The sequence below is a fragment of the Sciurus vulgaris genome, assembly GCF_902686455.1.
Source record: "Sciurus vulgaris genome assembly, chromosome: 6".
NCBI lineage: Eukaryota > Metazoa > Chordata > Mammalia > Rodentia > Sciuridae > Sciurus > Sciurus vulgaris.
The window spans coordinates 122,526,358-122,544,380 of record NC_136466.1 but is presented as its reverse complement, the minus strand read 5'-3'; the positions used below and the strand labels follow the sequence as shown (position 1 = coordinate 122,544,380).

The 18,023-nt window shown below is 33.2% G+C and overlaps 1 protein-coding gene across 4 annotated transcripts in view; it reads right to left on the bottom strand.

The window, feature by feature from the left end:
• ERCC8 (ERCC excision repair 8, CSA ubiquitin ligase complex subunit) overlaps positions 1 to 18,023 on the bottom strand; it is a 57,491-nt gene that overhangs the window by 21,870 nt on the left and 17,598 nt on the right. For all 4 annotated transcript variants that reach the window (XM_079144040.1, XM_079144041.1, XM_079144042.1 and 1 more), the window contains 5 exons: positions 10,812 to 10,893; positions 9,072 to 9,140; positions 7,878 to 7,944; positions 6,446 to 6,546; positions 4,969 to 5,093 (listed from right to left, as the gene is read on the bottom strand). In XM_079144040.1, coding sequence (XP_079000166.1) covers positions 4,969 to 5,093; positions 6,446 to 6,546; positions 7,878 to 7,944; positions 9,072 to 9,140; positions 10,812 to 10,893 — 444 coding nt within the window. The remainder of the gene's footprint in view (positions 1 to 4,968; positions 5,094 to 6,445; positions 6,547 to 7,877; positions 7,945 to 9,071; positions 9,141 to 10,811; positions 10,894 to 18,023) is intronic.

Here is an 18,023-nt window from a genome sequence, read left to right as displayed (position 1 = left end):
GACATGAATGTATATTTCACATAAGAGGTAATATAAATAGTGAAAAAACGTAAGGGCAAATGTTCACATTTTAGTCTTAACAGAAATAAAAATGCAAATTAAGGCAAACTTGAAGAATCACACTGTTTGACAATTTGTTTTTTCTTTTTGTGGTGCTGGGGATTTAACCCAGGGCCTCGCACATGCTAGGTAAATCCTCTACCACTGAGCTACATCCCTAGTCTCTGGTTTGGCAAAAATTTTAAGAAACACAGAGACATACAATAATGGCACAAGTGAGGTAAACATATTGGTGACATTATAATTTGGTTATTCCTTCTAAAAAAATCAAGGGTTTATTATGCAACAAAATACAAAGTTATTCTTTGTTTACTTGGCGGGGGTGGGTTATATATAACCTTCTTTTTCATTTTAAAAGAATTTAAACTGTGGTCAAACAATAAATAATTTGCTATCTCAGCCATTTTAAGAATACAGTTAATGTCATTAAATATATTCATAGTGTTGGGCAACCATCCATCACCAATGTCCATCTCTAGAACTTTTTCCATCTTGCAAAACTACTCACTAAACAACAAAGATATGTTTACCCCTTGATTTAGTAATTGCTCCTGGGAATTTATCTTAAGGAAATAATAAAACAGCAAAAAGTAATATGCCCCAAGGAACTGAATGCAGCATTATCTAGAATGGTGAAATAACTGAGAGTGATGTATGTTCCTAAAATGATACTCTATGGCTTATGTAAATCATAATTATGAAAACTACATAGGAAATAAGGATAAAGGCTAAGTATATAAAACACAGAACACAAGTAGTGTGCATAATTGTAATTTCAGTTTTGTATAAAAAATTATGTATTTGGGACAAAAATTTAAATTCTGTTCTCTAACTCAAAAGGGGTAGTTTGGAAGCCCAGTGGCATAAGAATCATCTGAACAGTTAGATGGGCAGTCTTCTAGGCCCCATTCCAATCTTCCTAAAGAATTTTCATTTTAACAAATTCTCCAGGTGCCTGAGATGCTTTGGGTTAAAGAAGCCTGACAGGTTCACTTTCTGCTGCTAATTAAAACAAATATCTAATCATTTGGGGATTATGAGTATGCAGATCACCAAGATCTCCCTTCTTTGCCATGGGTAATAGGAAATTTAAATGGTAATCTGCCTTTTTCTCTTTTTCTAAAGGTTGGGTGGAAATGTGTGTGTGTGTGTACATAAAAATAGAAAACACTAAGGCTAAAATGGATACATGCCGGTAAGTTGTGGATCTAATATCAAACTACCCTTTAGAATAACATCTAAACAAACAACGTGTATCCCATTTGTTTACAATAAAAAAAAAAAACAAACAAAACAAAACAAAAAAAACATCTAAACAGAAGTGAGCATATGCATTTAGCTAGTCCATGCAGCAGTTATATAAACGGGTTAAACATTAAAATTATATTCTGCAGACTTGAGTTTTAAAATCTATCTTTTTATTTTTTGGTCTTTTAGCAGTAATGATTTAATCTCTGAGTTTCATTCTTCTAATCTGTCAAGTGGAAATAGCATCATTTACCACAGTTATTATGAAAAAGCAAGTGAAATAATGCATATGACAGCATCAGGGACATAAAGGTAGTTAGTAAGTGCCTGGATTTATTAATTCCTATACATGTTTAAAAGTATAACATTCTCTCATTTGCATCTTTTGATTTTACACATGCAAAAATTTGTAGAATTATATGGAGGGAGGATTAAAAAAAACAAAATATTTCTCAACTAGTGAATGCTGGAAAAATTATGAACTGCTAGAATGTGATGGCCTTATTTGGTTCTGAGAATACCTAGTTACAAAACCTATTCTCTTTCAATTATACCACATTTCTTCCCAAATTTTAATTGGAACCTGTTGAATAAGGTATGAATTTAGAACTAGAGTTAAGTGGGTTGTACCTGAGATGAATTGAAAATTGAGGAGCTGCTAGAATAAGGAGAAAGGGGTATTGTAAAGCAAAGGCAACAGTCCCTAGAGCAGAGAGAGAGAGCATATTTTAAGTGATTCAGTATAGCTAAAGAGCAGGAAAAATGGGAGAGCAGCAGAACATAAGCCATTGGGCCACAAGGCACAGTTTATGAAGGCCTTGTACACAAAACGCAAAGGCATTCAGTTTTAATAATCCGAAAACAGGATTCACAGAAAGACTTCCACTGGGAGATGAATTTATTAATAGTTAGAAGGACATTAGAGTAATTAGACTGACTAGCTCAGTAGTGAGACTGGAAGGGGAAACATATGAAAAAAATCAAAAAGGAGGAGTACAACTCATGTTTGATTTAACAGCTAATCCACTGATAGGGAAGAATAAAGAATGTATTTCTAGTTTCCTGATATTATCAATCACAAGAGGAATAATAATGCTAGTAACTAAAATGGGAAAATATCAGAATACCTACTTGGAATTTTTTCTCCAATTTTGGCAAAAGCTGCTTCCCTGTGAACGTTCCCTGCAAATACTTGTTCTGTACTCTGTGGCAATGGTCTCCAGAGTGCAGTTCACAAATCTCAGGGAGGGTGCAACATGATCCATTAAGGAGTGAAAATTTCTATTTCTATTTTACTTTTATCCAAAAAATAAGACATTAAGCTTTATTAAGTTTAATATATAGATATACTAGCATTTTTATTTAACTTATACATATATTGGAAGTGTGTATTTATACTTTCTCCAAACTAAAAAGTATACTACTAAAGGCAAAAATGCACAATAAAAATAGATACCATTTATGATATATGCCTTTATTTGGCAGGTAGAATACTACTTTTTGCATACTTCTGTTTTACCCTTACAGTTACTTTTTAGGAAGACAAAATTCTCAATTTGCAAAATGAGGACATCAAAACTCTGACAATAGTCTTAAACAAATCGCCTAATGTCCTCAATTACTAAGTGGCAGGTCCGAAATTTGGCATTTGTTCTGACAGTCCTTTAAAACCTTCAAGATAGCGGGGTGTGGTGGTACACGCTTATAATCCCTGTAGCTTGGGAGGGTTGAGGCACTATGCAACTTAGTGAGACCCTGTCTCTAAATAAAATACAAAATAGGGCTGGGAATGCCGCACAGGGGTTGAGTGCCCCCAAGTTCAATACACAGTATCCAAAAAAACAAAAAATGAAACAAAACAAAACCTTCAAGATAGCATGTTTCCCCTTAGAATTACTTTTTCTGAAATCCATGTTCCAAGTTTCTCTAAGTGCCCTCTGTAGGTGAGTTTCTGGGCCCTGATCATCTTTGCATGAATGACTTTTACTTTGATCAAGTCCACTTAAAAATGTATTATCCAGTCCAAACCACTCTCCTAGATGTGGACTTACTAGCAAAATCCCACAGAATACAAATATCACCTTCAAGGAGAGACAAATGGAATATATCTACATTAACGATATATATACATTCAGTAACATTTATATTTATCACACTAAACACTGACACACATGCCATAATACTTTTCTAGAATGATCCTGTCACTACTTCAAACAAAAGCCTTTAGGGGCTTTCCACCTCACCCTGAGAAAAGCCTACGCCCTTACACAGGCCTCTAAGGCCTCTGGCATCCTGTTCATTTTTGTTCCTTTTTTCCTGTTACTCTTCCTCACTTCCAACACAAAATATCTATCTATCTATATATGGATTGTACGTATCTATGTATGTATCTATCTATATATGGATTGATATCTTTCATACTCTTCCTGGACTGGAGGCTTCTTGAGGATAGGTCTTTTCTGTTTTATTCACTGTTATATAATACTGCCTGGCAAATAAGTAAGTGCTTACTAAGTATTTATTTTAAAAGTGGGAAAAAAGGAAAGACAGAGGACATGGTAGAACATAAGGAATGAAAGAGTCTATCTTTTTTTTTTTTTTCTACTTATACATTCCAAGGCTGGGGTTTCTAGCCTGAGACATGAGAGAATCATAAAGTTGAGACAGAAGTCGGGTTGGCTTTCAGAAGTAGAGCACTTGCCCTGCCTGGGTTTCATCCCCAGCATGGGGGATAAAAGGGTCGAGCAAATGCTTAAGTATTCTAGACACACTTTTGATCTCTTAGTAGTTTTAGCATTAAAAATCAAAGTGACAGTATTTTAAAGAGAATTACTAAGCAGAAAGAATGCGTAAAGAAAGGACTATAATTAACACCTCCATACATGTTTTAAGGAGTCTGGATATAATCGGAATTATGATAGAATTTAGAGTCAAACTGTTCCCTTCTAGGTATGTAAACCCAGGCAAGTTACATAACCATTATATATATAATTTTCCTCAAGTATAAAGTGGGTATTGTAATAGTACCTATCATTACAATGTTGATACAATGATTAACATATACTCCTGCACATATATTAAATACTAATTATTATCAGAACTGTATCTGGTATATAAACTCAATGAAAGTTTATTCTGAAAGTTATTAAACCATTGGTTTATCTGGTAAGGACTACAACATACATAAAAACAAGTACTACAAGTTAACTACTACATAAGAATCTAACACTTTCAAAACACAATTATTCCAGTATTTTCTAGTATTAAATAAAGCATTATATATTCTGGTATAATACTCACTTTGAGTTTTATTTATGAGTCATTTGTAATATAAAACTTGAATATTTAATTTCATGCTCTTTTATCAGTAATTCTCAATATTTTATTCTTCAACATACATGAGCAACATAACACACTCCCATTAGGAACAGAGCCACAGTGAACAATGATTCTCCACTAAGTAGGGGGAACATAGCAGGGGTTGGATAAAGGTGGGTTGTTTGAAAATTACTAGTTTGCATAGTGGGAAAATATATTTGTCCAAAAATAGCTATTATTCATACTCAAGAAATGGAGTTAAATCTATAGAAAAACACAAAGTATATGTCACAGATCTACTTCTTTAATTTATATCCAAAAAGGCACATAAATAGCTCTTACTAGTGTATTTTCTCCATTGGAACTATTCCAGAGCCTCATTCGATTATCTGTACCAACAGTGAGGAGGTGAAGCCCATCACTTGTAAAACATAAGCCATTAACTTTCCCATTATGAGCAGTGTTTGCTGCAATGAAAAATACAGTTCAGTTCTTTTCCTGTATTTGGCATATATTTAATGCTTAAAGATGAAATTATTTAAACATATTAAGGAATAACTGAGTTATTAAAAATATATATGTTGATTATATTTAAAATTAACTAACCTTTCAGATTATTTGAATATGATAGGTCTATGAATCAGAACCATAAAAATAGAAGAAAACAGGAAAATCAAAGGGGGAAAGATCTTGCCAAATATAATATTTTTAGCAAATATGCTATCAAATTCAATTAAATGCATAGCTTAACACTAAACCTTTAATCACCTTTCATTCCTCTTACATATTAATTCCATTTCTAATCAAAAAAATCATTCCATTGATTCTTAAAAATCAACAGTGCTTCCCATTAAGAAAAGTTTAACAGAGACAGCTGGGCGTGGTGGCATATTCCTGTAAAACCAGCTCAGAGGCTGAGGCAGGAGGATTTCAAATCGAAGTCAGCCTCAGCAACTTAGCAAGGTTCTAAGTGAGATCCCATCTCAAAATTAAAAAAAAAAAAAAAAAAAGGGGGTTGAGGATGTAGCTCAGGGGTTAAGAGGTGCCTCTGGGTTCAATCCCTGCTACAAAACAAAAATAAAAAAGTTTAACAGAAAGGATAACTGTTCATCTCAAATGAAAATTTATTATCACTTCCAAAATTAGGAAGTTTGAGAAAGCATTAATTCCTAAGTCTGTTTACTTTAAAAAGATTATGAGAACAATGTTTATGTAGTTCATCCTAATATACTTCTAGTTCTTTTTTTTTTTTAATTAATTCTTTTTTTTTTTTTTTGCGGTGCCTGGGATTGAACCCAGGGCCTTGTGCTTTTGAGGCAAGCACTGAGCTATATCCCCAGCCCCCAGAATTAATTGAGTGAATGTTTTTACATAAGAATTAATTTCTAATATAAAAATGCAGTTGAGATACATTGTCACAGGGATTGCAGCTGACTTGCATTTAATACAACTTGCAGTTTTTATGCTAACACAATGGCATAAAATACTTGTTTCTGTAATTTATTGTGGCTTCCTACTTGGCATTTAAGTTGTATAGCTAGCCTCACTGGAGGAAAAAAAATCAGTAAAGCAAGTTAATTCAGAAAAGTTTCTGTTTGAAAATTTGGAGACCAAAGGAAAGGCCATATTTATTTGTATTTTTGAGAAAGACAACCATAATTTAGTTTAAGTAATTTAAAAGGTGATTCATGGTGAAAGTCTTTCAAAAAAATCATAGCTTACGATATATATATCATATATTTATTATTTTTCTTCACTTTAAAAACCTTACTATAAAACTACTATTGTCTTATTTCTATATTAATATGATCTTCATTACCTGATTCAGCAGCTTGTGACTTTTTCCCATTATGCTGATCAAGAGTAATCAAACATCCTGATGCTCTCCTCACATCCCATAGTTTTACTCTACTGTCAGCACTAGGAAGAAATTAACAGTAATTGAATATATGAACCTAGAATAATGGTTGTGCCCTTCACCCACCTTTGTAGCATTGACACACAGTTTTCATTATATTAACATAAATGTATTTGTACAATTGGATTGTTATTCTTTTGTCTTTTCAACAAATGAGCAACACACAACAGTGGCAGGAAGATGAAAAAAATAGCAAAGAAAGGAAGGACAAAAAAATCTGCTTTTATGCTATTTTTAATTACAAGAGCATCTTTTCCCCACTAGGTCCTTATAAGTTTGTTACTACATCTTTTCTATTATTGTTATTCAAATGCTATCTAGACAACAAAGCAGTTAACTAATTTCACCTTAAGAATCTATTCGGCATAAATTTGGTGATTTTCCTTTTTAATATAAAAATTGAGAATAAGGTGAATAAATGAGGACAATGTATCTTCATTTTCTTTTCTATTAGTTCTTTTTAGTATAAACAAGGATTCATTTTGACAAAATTATGAAAGCATGGAATGAAATTTGTTCTAATTCAGTCCCTAGTACTTCCCCTTTCCCTCCCCCTGTTCCCTTCTTTCTACTGTTCTTTCTGCTATTTACCTACAGTTTCTTTCTTTCTTTTTTCTTTTTTTTTAAATATCCCTTTGGTTCTATCTTAACCTATTTCTCTCTATTGGTACTTTCTTCCCATCATAAGAAATATTCAATACTCTTTCCACAACAAATAATCCGCCAAACCTTTTGACCCTTTCATAGTCAAATGCTTCTGCTTTCTTTTCCTATATTACACCTACCAAAGATATACCTATACTAAAGCATCTTTCCAAATGTCCTGTGATCACTGATTTTTCCCTCATTAGACTCTTAGCTCTATAAAGTCTTAATTACCTCTGTGGCCCTACAACAATATTTGGCACATGGTAGTAGCTATTAAATGTTGAATTCAATTAAATGTTGCATCAATGAATGAATGGATTTTTTTGTATTAGAGTCGAAATAATTCTGGGTTAAAGAAGATGAATAAAAATGCCACTAATAAATTAATACAGTGTTGTACTTTTGTGTGCAAAAATAATACCACACAGCTTTTTCATTAGTAGTGCCAATCGACTTGCATTGCTATATGGTGTTTTCTCCATTCTAAGACAAATACCTTTAAGATGGTTAGTTAGGATTAGGATGCAAATTTTTTTAGTGATGTGAATTAAAATCTATAAAAATACTCCATTTTTGAAGGGCTAATTAATAACTATATATGCTAAATATGTACCCTACATAAAGTCTTTTAAAATGCTTATTAATTACTAACATAAACAACAAAATCAAATAAGTTACATTTTACCTTGCAGTAGCCAAGATATAGTCATAACGTGGTGACCAAGAAACTGCCAAGATTTCCTGTCTGTGACCTGCAAATAAAACTATATGAAAAGTCTTACACCGTATTCAAAAAAATCAGAAGATAAAGTAATCATAGATATTAGGAGTGAATGGATTTATCATTTTTTCACATTTATAATGATCTATGCTTAAATGCTAATATGAAGGGTGTGGGGAATTTTAAACACATAGTATATAATATAAAAGGACCAATTTTGCTCTGGAAAGGACAGAACAAGTGAATCTTATTAAAAAATGCAGTTGTTAGCCTACGTCAGTCAATTCATGCAACTCAACCGTAATTACTTACTATATGTTAAAAAGTCACACAATAAAACATATAAGATAAACATTTAAAAGGAATAGAAATATTTCCTAATTGTTCATAAAATTATAACAAAAATTCTTGATTGTAAGAAAGCACTTGTATAAAGCTTTTTCTAGAAAGCACAACAAGTGAGTGGTTCCTAGGATGATTTCAACATTTTAGTTCCCTGTTATCTAACTGAAATATTCAAACCTGACATATTCTTCTGCCAAGCTTACCTCAATAGAAATTCATAATAATATAAAAAAAGATAAACATCTCAAATTTTCTTGATATATTTATCATATATTCCTCAGAGATGAATAAAAATGTACATTTCTGAATTATATTTCATTTCATTGTTTAGAATTAGACAATCTAATACTGATAAAAAAGTAGCAAAAAATATAAATTAATATACTTTTTCCAGTTGTTCAATTTTTTTCTGAAATATTTGTAATAAGAAAAAATGCACTTGAATATTAAGAACAATGTTTACTCATTAAAGCAATATTAAGCAATGCTCACAACATAAACTATGGACATAGTTTCATTAGCAATTTATTTTTTTAAATGTAGAAATAACATAAGGTTTTGAGTTAGACCTATTTTCCATATCCTTTGAGCTTCCCCTATGGCCATTCTTCATACAAAGATCTCCTCAATAGTTCAGTTTTATAAGAATAATGCACAGAAGGATCCTTATTTCCTTGTTGATTTTTAACAACTAGCACAAAATACATCACTCATGTCAACTTACAAAGAACACATTGTTAGTAATGTTTCTTTTTATTGAATGGTTTACTCAAAGTAGTAGTTGTTTCAAAGGAAAAAAAAAAAAAAAAATACCCTGCAGAATGTGAGAACAGGATCCAGACTTTAAGTCACAAAGTTTTACTTTGGGTCCTCTAGTACCAACTGTAACAACAAAAACAAACAAACAAAAAAATTGGCTTAACATAATTTTCTTATAAATCATCATCAAAAGGAACATCACACTACTAGGAATCATGATATTTTCACTGTATCCATGCATAGACATAAAAATGTATGCCAAATATACATTTCAAATCACCCCTAATGTTTATAATCAGAAAAATTATTTTATTATAATTATATGTAGTATAACTAGTAGTAAGAGAACTCTATTATTGCATCATTTTAAATTTTAAAATAATTAGGATTTGCAAGAAGCTGCAAAGCTATTATAGACAGGCCCGTGCACCCTTCACTCAGATTCCTCAAATCACTTAGTTAACTAAAGTACAGTATCAAGACCAGGAAATTGATCTTGGAAATTTAAGTATGTATGTATAATTCTATTCCATATTTTTCACATCAGATCATTTATTTTAACAGCTTAATTTTTCCAAGTTAAAGATATACTTTCCATTGTAAGAGATTCACAGAAAATGTACACAGATTGAACCTCAAAAACAAATTAGTGGCTAGTTTTTCTTTATAGATGAAGCATCTGAATGCCTAGAGGTCAAGAGACTCACATAGCCCATGGAAATAATAGAATCGCCGTGAACAGATAACCAATACTAGAAAAATATTTTTCTTCTTTACATATGAAAACATTGCACATGCTTTCATATAAATGGATTTTAACTTCCTTGTTTTATAAAGTCAAATGGGAAAAGTTGCCAAAGTTTGTTCATGTAAAATCTTGAAGCTGAGCATGGTAGCACATGCCTGTAAACCCTGCAACTTGGGAGGCTGAAATAGGAGGACCTCAAGTTTGAGGTCTGCTTCAGCTATCTAGTGAGGCCCTCAGCAGCATAGCGAGACCCTGTCTCAAAACTTAAAAAAAAAAAAAAAAAAAAAAAAAAAAAATTTTTAAAGGGGCTGGTGAGATGTGGATCAGTGGTAAAGCACTCCTGGGTTTAATCCCTAGTACCAAAAAAAAAAAAAAAAAAAAAAAAAGGAAAGGAAAAAGGAAAAAAAATATTTTGAGACTTTAGTGATTTAAAAGCAACTTGTTAGGGAACAAAAACATGATTTTTTTTTTTTTTTTTTTTTTTTTTTTTTTTTTTTTAAGTACTGGCACTGAGCAATATCTCCAGCTCTTTCTATGTTTTGAGGGTCTTGCTAAGTTGCTGAGGCTGGCCTGGAATTTGTGATTCTCCTGCCTCAGCCTCCCTAGTTCTTGGGATTACAGTGGTGTGATACTATGCCAATCTAGAAATACTCTTTCTTAATCTTTGCATCTAGCCCTTAGCACAGTGCTTGACTTGCACATTATCTGTTGAACTGAATATAAACAGTAGCATATATTTTTTAAAAAAAGAATTGCATAGCTGGGAATTGTGGTGCACGCCTGTGATTCCAGCAACTCAAGAGGCAGGAGAATGGCAAGTTTAAGGCCAACCTTTGCAATTTAGGGAGACCCTGTCTCAAAACAAAATATACAAATGGCTGGGGATATGCCTCATGGTACCACACCTCTAGATTCAATCCCCAGTACTGCAAGTGAAATTAAAAAAAGAACTTTCTCATCATCTGGATTAAAATGTCTATCAAAGTGAACTAGATAAAAAAGAGAAAACTTTCAGTATGTTAAAAGACAAAAGAATACATACAAACCTGCTACCAAACAGTGCTTCGTTGCAATTGGAGACATGTGATGACTATAAACTGTTTCCTCAAAATTAAATACATCTGCAATCTGATAATGAAAAGATATTTAAAAAGTATAAGTGCTAATGATAAAAACAAAGGAACAAATTTTCTTTTTCCCACATTTTTAGCAATTTTTAAATTGACTATTAGCAATTTATTAAATTGAGTATATAATAAATTCCAGAAGTTAAGAAAAGACAACTACCTGGCTCACCATCTTCCTCTCCACTCACTCTAAGGGACTTTCGGTATCCACATGGATGATCTAGTTAGCCATCTGCCTTTCAGTTCCCTATAGCCTCAGCTACCTCAGGACACTGCTGTCCTAGAATTTCTCCTCTTCTGAAACTATATCTTTCAGTTATCCATGACAATAATCATTTTGATTTTCCCCCCAAATCTCAAGACATTTTAATAAACCCTAGGACTCCTATCAGCAGTTCACCCTGTCCATTTCTTCTCCTCTCCAGCTTGGGTTCCAAAGTCCAACACGTCAACTGCCAGCATCTTCCATCCTTTGCTATTATCCTTCCATTTGTCAAGACGACTCTGAATGATTCCAAATGGCAACCTTTTCTGAACCTATATCCAGAGGTTAATCTACATACGGGTTGACAAACTTGTTCTGTAAAGGATCAGACAGCAAAAATTTTAGGCTTTGAGAAACATATAGTTATCTCTGCCACAGTAGAAGCAAAGCAGCAGACAACTAATGGGCATGTTTGTGTTCCAGTAACATATTATTTATAAAAAGAGGCCATTAGTAAGACTTGTCCACAGTCCCAGACTTAGCCAATCCCTGTTCTACCTTGGTAAGGTGAAAAAAATCTTATAATTGGCAGACTGACATCATTATAAAAATTAATTCATTTCAACTGGACTTTTAGTTATGACATCAAGTCCTACTGTCACTATTTCATCAGTATTCCTCACAATATTCTGCTGCTATTTCAAACTTTATCTACTCCCCACTCATTCATCTGATTTCTCAATTCAAATAGAAAATAGGAGCCACTCTATCAGAATTCCCTTAAAGTCTTACCAACAAAACAACAAATCATGCTTCTACTTATCCTTTTTCTTTCTTCACACCTGCTATGCAAAAGTGATTCCTCCCCATTCCAAAAGTTAATTTCTCTACTTCTGTTCAGATCCCCTTCAGCAGTCAGAAATCTCACTCTATAGATTACCTCCCAGGTATCTATGATTTCTCTCCCTACTGGCTCATTTCTAATAGTATTAAAAGTTCAAGTCTCTTATTTTCCTACTTTTCCCAGATAAAAAAAAATTTAAGAACTCTAAATACCTTTCACCTTATATTCCCCTTAGTCTTCTTTACTCCTCTTCAAATCCAAACTTTGTCTATCTGTAATTCCTTACCTCCCATGTACTTCTAAATTCACTGAAATTTTATTTCACTACTGTATTCACACTACTCTTCCAATATCATGGGTAACCTTATTTTACCTAATTTGTCTGCAATGTTCAACACTCCACTGTCTTTAAAACAACCTCTTTCACTGGTGTCATATGCTTGTATGCTCCTAATTTTACTCTTACTCTTTGGCTACTCCTTTCATTGTCTTTGCAGGCTTTGTTTTCCTTTTTTTGTTCTATTAATCTTGGTCTTCTTAAATGCAAATCGAAAGTACTCTAAGATTCCATCTCACCCCAATTAGAATGGCGATTATCAAGAACACAAGCAATAGGTGTTGGCGAGGATGTGGGGAAAAAGGTACACTCATACATTGCTGGTGAGGCTGCAAATTAGTGCAGCCACTCTGGAAAGCAGTATGGAGATTCTTCAGAAAGCTTGGAATGGAACCACCATTTGACCCAGCTATCCCACTCCTTGGCCTATACCCAAACGACTTAAAATCAGCATACTACAGAGATACAGCCACATCAATGTTCATAGCTGCTCAATTCACCATAGCCAGATTGTGGAACCAACCTAGATGCCCTTTAATTGATGAATGGATAAAGAAACTGTGGTATATATATACAATGGAATATTACTCAGCCATAAAAAATGATAAAATTATGGCATTTGCAGGCAAATGGATGAAATTGGAGAATATCATGCTAAGTGAGATAAGCCAATCTCAAAAAACCAAAGGACAAATGATCTCGCTGATAAGCAGATAATGACACATAATGGGGGGTGGGAGGGGTTAGTGTTAGGGTTAGAGTTAGGTTTAGGGTTAGGGTTAATGAGGGTGGCAAGAATGGAGGAAGGAAGGACTGTGTAGAGGGAAAAGAGGGGTGGGAGAGGTGGCGGGGAAGGGAAAAAATAACAGAATGAATCAAACAACATTACCCTATGTAAATTTATGATTACACAAATGGTATTCCTTTATTCCATGTACAAATAGAAACAACATGTATCCCATTTGTTTACAATAAAAAAAAAATTGGTCTTCCTCATGATTTTGTTCTATGCACTAGTCTCTTCATCTGACAATTGTATGCGAGAGACTCACAAAATTGTATTAACAGTATAGATCTCATTCCCAAATTACAGATACGTAAAAGTAAATTCCTGGATTATCTTCACTTGAATTTCTTATAAATTTTTCAAATTTAGCAATTCTGAAATTGAACATCATCCTCCCCTCTTTCCCTATCTTTGTAAACAATATAATCTATTCAATTCTCAAGTTAGAAAACCTGGGGGTCATTTTTTATTTTTAAATTAAGTTTTATTGAGATATAATTCAAATATCATACAATGTACCCACTTGAAAGTGTGTAGTTCAAGGGTTTTTAGTATATTTATGAAGTTGTGCAAACATCACAATACATTTTAGCATTCATCATTCCAGAAGAAACCCATGTCCATAAGCATTCACTCCCCATACCCGCCCTAGGTAAACTCTAAATCAACTTTTTGCTTATTCTTGATGTTTTATATAGATGAAATTATGCAGTATGTAGTCTTCTGCAGTCTTTCATTTAGCATGCTTTTTTAAAATTCAGTATGATATTTTCAAAGTTTATCCATGTTGTAGCATGTACTAGTACTTAATTTATTTTGCTGCTGCAGTATACCATATTTTGTTTAGGCATTTATCAGCTGACAGGCATTTCAAATGTTTCTATTTTTTGGCTATTACAATGATGCTATGAACGCTTGTGTATAAGTTTTCTTGTGGTCATGTTTTCATTTGTCTTGAATACAAACATTCACTCAAGAATAGATTTGTTGATCATATGGTAACTTTACATTGAACATTATGAGTAAAAATGTTTTACCATTTAAAAAAAAATGCTATACCATTTTAAATTTCCACTAGCAATGTAAGAGAGTTCCAATTTACTTTTCACTCTTGTCAAATAGCAAATTAATTTCCACCTCCTGTCAATTTTTTCATAAATAACCTCTTATATCTGACTATCCCACTGCCATATTCATAGTCAGGTCACTAACTACTCTGGCCTGGATTACTGAAACCTCCTATCTGAACTCTCTTCTTGTCACCTTCTAATCTATTTGCAACATATTCTGTCTGATTCATATAAAATGCCAACTTAATTCTTTCAGTTTTGGCCATGGCTCACTGACTCTTTAATGGATTACATTGCCTCCTAAGGATTAAAAAAAAAAAAAAAAAACAATTTAACAAATTTGGCAAGGTTCCTTATGACATAGACTCTGCTTACCTTTCTGGTTTTTTCAATCTAGACACTGCTCTGGTACTCAGCCATATTGAGAGTCTTTCCATTTTAAATATACATATGTCCACCATCACTCCCAAGGTTTTACATGCTGTTCTCTCTGCCTGGAACTCTCTTCTTTCTCCTATGAATTTATCCAACTTCTACTCAGCCTTCATCTCAGTCTTAATGATCACTGTCTCTGGAAAAGTATTTTGTAGAAAATATTCCCTGAACTTCCCATAGGTTAGGTGACCCAGCTAAACTAACATGCACTTTCCCAGGTATAACCCCTTTCAAACCTTACTGCTATTTCTGGCTTTATTTTGTCTTTCCTGTTAAGCTTGAAACTTTTTGACACAGAGCAGGGGCAATGTCTATTTTGCTCACTACCAAATCCCTGGTTTTAACATGTAACAGAGAGGTAACGAATCAACACCCTTTATGAAAAAGACCATCCTCTCCCCAATGTACTAGTGCACTACAATGCTACTACTGTAACATGTGTGTCAATTTGCTTTTAGTTGTAGATGGGCACAATACCTTTTATTTATTTATTTATTTTTCTGTGGTGCTGAGGATCAAACCCAGTGCCTCACTCATGCCAGGAAAGCACTCTACCCCTGAGCCACAACCTCAGTCTGTAGTGTTTCTTAATCACTATCCTGTTCCACTTTTTTTCTTTTTTTTTTACTTGCACCAATATCACACTGACTGAACTAGTATAGCTTAACAGTAAATCCTGATATCTGGTTAGTGAGCTCTTCCAACTTCACTCTTCTTAAAGAATGCCTTATCTCTTTGTATTTTCATATAAACATTAGAATTAGCTACTCAATTTCCATAAAAGAAACCTAAGATTTTGACTGAAAATGTAGTGATTCTGAGGATCACTTTGGATAGAACTGGTATCTTTACAATATTGAACTTTCTAATTCTTGAATGTGACATATTCTACCATTTATTTGGGTCTTCATTTCTCTCAATATTTTATAGTTTTCTGTGTAGTATTGAGTGGTCTTGTATATTTCTATTCAATTTACTAGTAGGCATATGGTTTTTTTTAAATGTAATTGTGAATGGTGTTACTTTTGACATTTTATTTTATAATTGTGCCTGGAATTCAGAAACAATTGATCTTATATCCAACAACTCTGCTAAATTTATGCACACAAATTCTAATAGTTTGGCTATAGATCCTTTGGCATTTTCTATGTTCATAATCATATTTTCTGTGATGATAGTTTAAATGTCTCCTTGTTAATTCTTTTACGTTTTATTTCCTTTGCCTTATTTAACTGGCTATGACTTCCTATACAATGCTGAACAGAGACAATAACATGATAATACAAATTTTTATCACCAAAAGAAATTACTTCAGTTGTTTAAAAAAAAAAAAAAGAAACATTTTATCAAATTAGGAGATTTCCCTTTTCCCCAATGATTAATATTTTTTTTAAAATCATGAATGGGTAGTGATTTTTATTAAAAATTTTTTGGATGGTTTTAGATGATCATGCAGTTTTTTACTTTCATTCTAATAACATGGTAAATTACATTAACTGGTTTTTGGATGCTAAAAATAAACTTTGTTTCTTAAAATAAATACCATTCAATTGTGATATATTATTTATTTTGTAAGTTGCTAGATTCTATTTACTAACAGTTTGTTTAGGATTTTTTTGTCTTTTTTTTTAAGCCATACAGTCAAAATACTCATATAATATCCAAGGAAATTTTGGAATCAAGGATATGCTCACTTCGCAAAGTGAATTTACAAATAAATGTTCCTTCTCCCCATCCTTTATCCTCTTGAAGGTTTTTTTTTCCCCCCTTCAAGTTTTTGTATAGGATTGGTATTATTTCTTTTTTAAATGTTAACAATAATTTACTGATAAAGGCATCATGGCCTAAAGATGTCAGTCTGTCTATACTGTCTGTTTTTTGGTAGTTTCTGATTCAGGGCCAAAATACATAGGAAAAACTAAAGAGACTCTATATGATATTAGCTTCTCAAGAGAAAGTTCAATCCATCTTTGGCAGGAGGAGAGGTGCAGATTATCTCAATTCAATCAGGGACTGAGTTAATTTGTAAACCTCATTTGCCATCTTTATAAACTCTAATAATTTTTTATTGTTGAGGTAAGAAATTGCTATAAACTTATTAGCTTACACAAACACAAAATTCACTATCTGACAGCCTTACAGGTTAGAAGTGTCATACGGATCTCATTGTAATCAAGGTGCTGGCAAGGCTGCCTTTCTTTCTGGCAACTCCAGGAGGAAACTGTTTCTTTACTTTTCCAACTTGGGCGTATGGTCCCATCATCCATCTTCAAAGTCAGCAATTTTACATTTCTCAGACTATTCCATGTTTCCTATTTCCCAATGCTCTTCCTCTGCCTCCCTATTCTACTTTTTAAAATCCTTGTGATTACAGTAGACCCAACAGGATACTTCAGGATAATATCCATATCTTGGGTTCAGGCGATTATCAAACTTAATTTCCCTTTGCCATGTAACCTAACATATTAACATATTAACAGGTTCTGGGGATTATGCCACAGACATCTTGGGATGTACCTACCACAGGCACCATTTGTCTCCATTTGCACCTTCCAGGTGCCCTAAGAGCCTGGTTTTTTAATAGGACTCCTCCTACTTAGCAAGTACTATATGGTAACCTTTCCCCTCAGTACCATGTGACTGAGAAAAATTGCTATTTTACCTTCCTTTCTTTGTGGTATTCTGTAGATTCATAGGCAAATGACTCAAAGGGAAAACCAGTGTCCAATGTCAGACTCATTTCTCTGAATCTCTCTTATTTCTGTGATACTGACCTCTTAATATCTGGTTGACTGCTCTGTGCTCCAATTTCTGCCTCTCCAGTCTTATGAAATTGATTAAAGTCCCACTGGCTTCTCTGCCCCTTAAAAGCTACCAAATGCCTGCCTTCTCAATCTCTTGCCCTACATCAAGAAATGATAAATGGCAAAAAAGAAAAACATGCAGAAAGATGAATTCACTTCTATTAGCTTTCTTTTTCTTTAGGATCTTTTCCAATTCTCTCAGGGCCTAGATTTTCCAAAGCCCTCACACAAATCTAGTTTTTCTCAATGGAGGTGCTATTTTGGCTATTACATACTCCATTTTAATCAGTAGGGGAAGTTCATGATAGTCATTTAATCCTTAAAATATATTCTCATTTTCAATTGCTATGAAGTTTAAAATGAATACTTTAGTCTAAAAATAAATCCAGTTGTGCGTGGTGGCACACACCTGTAATCCCAGCAACTCAGTAGGCAGAATCAGCAGGAGGATTGCAAATTCAGTCTCAGCAACTCAGTGAGACCCTAAGCAACTTAGTGAGACACTGTTTTAAAATTGAAAAAAAAAAAAAAAAAAATTAAAAAGGATTGGGAATGTGGCTCAGTGGGTAAGCACTCCTGGGTTCAATCCTTGGTACCTAATTAAATAAGTAAATAAATCCAAAATGATCAATGGCACATTCTTTCCTAA